Raw genomic sequence first — 2,939 nt, forward strand, 5'->3', positions numbered from 1 at the left:
GAATGAAGGTAGAAAATGGTACAGACTAGATTCTGTATATGGATCATGCTGTTCCACTATGGTAAATTATTAGCTTAGTAGCCTGACATCATGACAAACTCCACTTATCAGAGTAGATCATATAAAGCCATCACAGCACTAATAAATTAGCAGAAATAGAAGATTTACAAGAAATGTAGTACAATTTAAAGCATCACAGACCTGTAAGAAAACACCTATAGGACTCAAAGGATCTATTCAGCAAATGCCAGAGGATGGCTTTAAATGGATGGTTTGTTCATAAGCAGAGAGCAAAAGCCAGGGGTCACTGACAAAGGACGGGAGTCGTACCATTGGCAGTCCACTCTGCAGCCTCTCTGTGGGGGAGCCAGGCGATCCAGGATGTGGAGTTGTCGGCTGGAAAGCTGAGGGGGAGACAGAAAAGGTCAGAGTGTTGACACTGTTCGTCTATTGTCAGGTTGCATGTGCATAATCAGGATAAACCAGTGGCGGCCTCAAATGGAAGGAAGAAGCAAAGAAGTCACTGTCGGAATTTAAAAGACTTTAAAACCAAAATGAATGTAATATGACATCACCACACTATTCAGACCTTAGACTTACATTTCTTATTGGCTGATGAAGGTGAAGGTGATGAAAAGATTCACACATTGTACTTAACTCGTGATTTATTCATTAGTGTGTGCTAAGAGGATTTTTTACAATTTGGCTGAACTGAGAGTGTCTCCTGCATTGAAGCCTTGTACTTTAGGCTAAGAAGATATATTTTAACATATAATATTGCCTGGTTTATTCTTAATACTGCTAATAATCCTCTAAAAGACAAAACTAAAGAAACCACCACACTGTAAAAAACTGTTACACTCTACAGTCATAATTATACAGCATAAAATTCGAAACAAGCCTCAGACTCTACGCATTACAGCGAGGGAGAGCTGATGCTTACTGTGGTGCCTCTGTAGTCCCAACAGGAAGCGGAAGTGATCCCTGTTGATCTTTAGTCCAGCCAGGATGTCCTCCATCATCCACAGCTCTCTCTGGGCCTGGGACTGCTCCTGTTAAAAAAAATCTTCAGACATGAGCCTTAAGGATCTGTAGAAAGATCTTTGTGACTTTAAGGTCAGGAGCTATAGTCACTCATAGATTTTATTATTTCCCATTTCCCACAAGGGTGAGGTGGTTTTGCAATAGATGCACAACATATATATGCTAACCAAGCTTAATATATTAGTGAAAAAGTATCCAGTTTGCAGTTTAAAAATACCTGTGGCACTCCAAAGTTGCAGATGTGCTGAAGGTGAGAACGGATAACCGACAGTTCACTCTCCATTCTCTCATATTGACTCCAAACCCTCTCCATTTCCTGAATAAATAAATAAATAAAACGAGAAAATTATATAATATAAAGACATACTCATGTCTGGTTCACTACCCTCTGGATTACTACATACCAAAGATACATCACACATTCGGGCCCGGATTGTGACAAGCTCCTCCTGGAGCAATGCCTTCTGGGTTAGTGCTTCTTCCTGGGCCCTGGGCCCCTGACTTTTCCACTCTTCCAGCTGCAGTCTGGACACCTCTAACGCACAATGGACACTGTCCTGCAACAGGAAAAAAGACTTTACAATTTCTTATAACAGTAACAATCTGTTTGCTATTGCTATGTGGCCAAAAAGACAGAATACAGTAAAAAGGGATATTTGAGTAGGTTTTCATGGGTTGAGTGCAACAAAAAACTGTATTTGTATTTTTTTCACGTCTCAAGTTATTTGGTTAGTTTGAATTTTGGAATTGTGTGGGACTTAACTAAATCCATCAGCTCACCTACACATCCAATGCATTACTTTTCATAAATACATTTACTGGTCAGAAATCTAAATAGCCTTAAATGTATAGCATGAGGTAACGACTGACCTTATCCATTTGTAGCTGGGCCAGTTCTAAGGACAGAGACTGTAGTAGCTTGTCACACCCACACAACCTTGTCAGCACAGCCTGAGGAGGGAAAATCAAACTGATGTCTACTCAGAGAGAAATGTGTAAAAGGTGATAAATAACTGCAGTGACAGTGAAGAGCCATGTGACAACATATGAATACTTACGTCTGCATCACTTTCAAGAGGCCTGATTGGTGGGGTTTCCCTCGGGTCAGCCTTTGGGGACTGAAATGCATTGAGGTCATCATTTTGTTAAACATTACTTGTAAGTAAGTGTAAGTGTTTTTTTATAATGCTTCATCCTGTTCACCAGATTGTATCAATATGTGATTTAATGAGATCTTCTATTTTTAGGAAATGCTCTGTTCACTACAGTTAATACATATTTAAATGTAGGTTAATGCTTGAGTGTTAATGCTGAGACTGAACAGTTGTCTTTTAAAAGAGCACAGCACAAGCTTAACAAGACACAAGAGAGAGTTTGGTTATGAATTTGAGGGCAAATTAATCAGAATTAATTTTCACAACATATATTTATGACTTATGACAAACATCTGTTTAATGTAAGACTCATATAATGTAGCAGAACTCATGATAATTGGACAAAACAAACAGATAAAACCACAGTTAAACACAATAAAAATAATAGGCACAATATGATGATTTATTAGTCACACAATAAGCATTAGTGACAATATAGTACATTGACAAGGACATAAAACGAGTTGGGCACATAACAGTGTGGGACAGTATCACAAGGTCTTTACAAAACCACTGTTTCTTACAATGATAAAAATGAGTCACTTTGTTAAAAGTCAGTTAGAGACAACACCACAGCACAAACGACATTTTTGAGGAGACGCACAAATACACATAACACAACAGTTGTCGTATCACACAAGACACCATAAGGAACACAGAGCACAGCAGAATGGGCTGTACCATAGCTGGCGGTAGCACACAAACAGATAAATTGCTGCGGTGATGGTGATGGTGGTGGTG

At 39.0% G+C, this 2,939-nt stretch overlaps 1 protein-coding gene across 5 annotated transcripts in view; it reads right to left on the reverse strand.

The window, feature by feature from the left end:
• si:ch211-234p6.5 (pleckstrin homology domain-containing family A member 4) overlaps positions 1-2,939 on the reverse strand; it is a 14,614-nt gene that overhangs the window by 5,285 nt on the left and 6,390 nt on the right. For 3 of the 5 annotated variants that reach the window (XM_035662424.1, XM_035662444.1, XM_035662461.1), the window contains exons 11-17: positions 2,880-2,936; positions 2,103-2,162; positions 1,915-1,995; positions 1,449-1,601; positions 1,262-1,360; positions 944-1,052; positions 331-404 (exon numbers count right to left, since the gene is read on the reverse strand). In XM_035662424.1, the coding sequence (XP_035518317.1) occupies positions 331-404; positions 944-1,052; positions 1,262-1,360; positions 1,449-1,601; positions 1,915-1,995; positions 2,103-2,162; positions 2,880-2,936 (633 nt within the window). Of the gene's footprint in view, positions 1-330; positions 405-943; positions 1,053-1,261; positions 1,361-1,448; positions 1,602-1,914; positions 1,996-2,102; positions 2,163-2,879 lie in introns of all 5 variants that reach the window. The other 2 variants (XM_035662435.1, XM_035662452.1) reach the window with 2 other exon arrangements.

This window comes from Morone saxatilis, unplaced genomic scaffold (assembly GCF_004916995.1).
Source record: "Morone saxatilis isolate NCDOM2014 unplaced genomic scaffold, NCSU_SB_2.0 Contig1, whole genome shotgun sequence".
In the NCBI taxonomy this organism is placed as follows: domain Eukaryota; kingdom Metazoa; phylum Chordata; class Actinopteri; family Moronidae; genus Morone; species Morone saxatilis.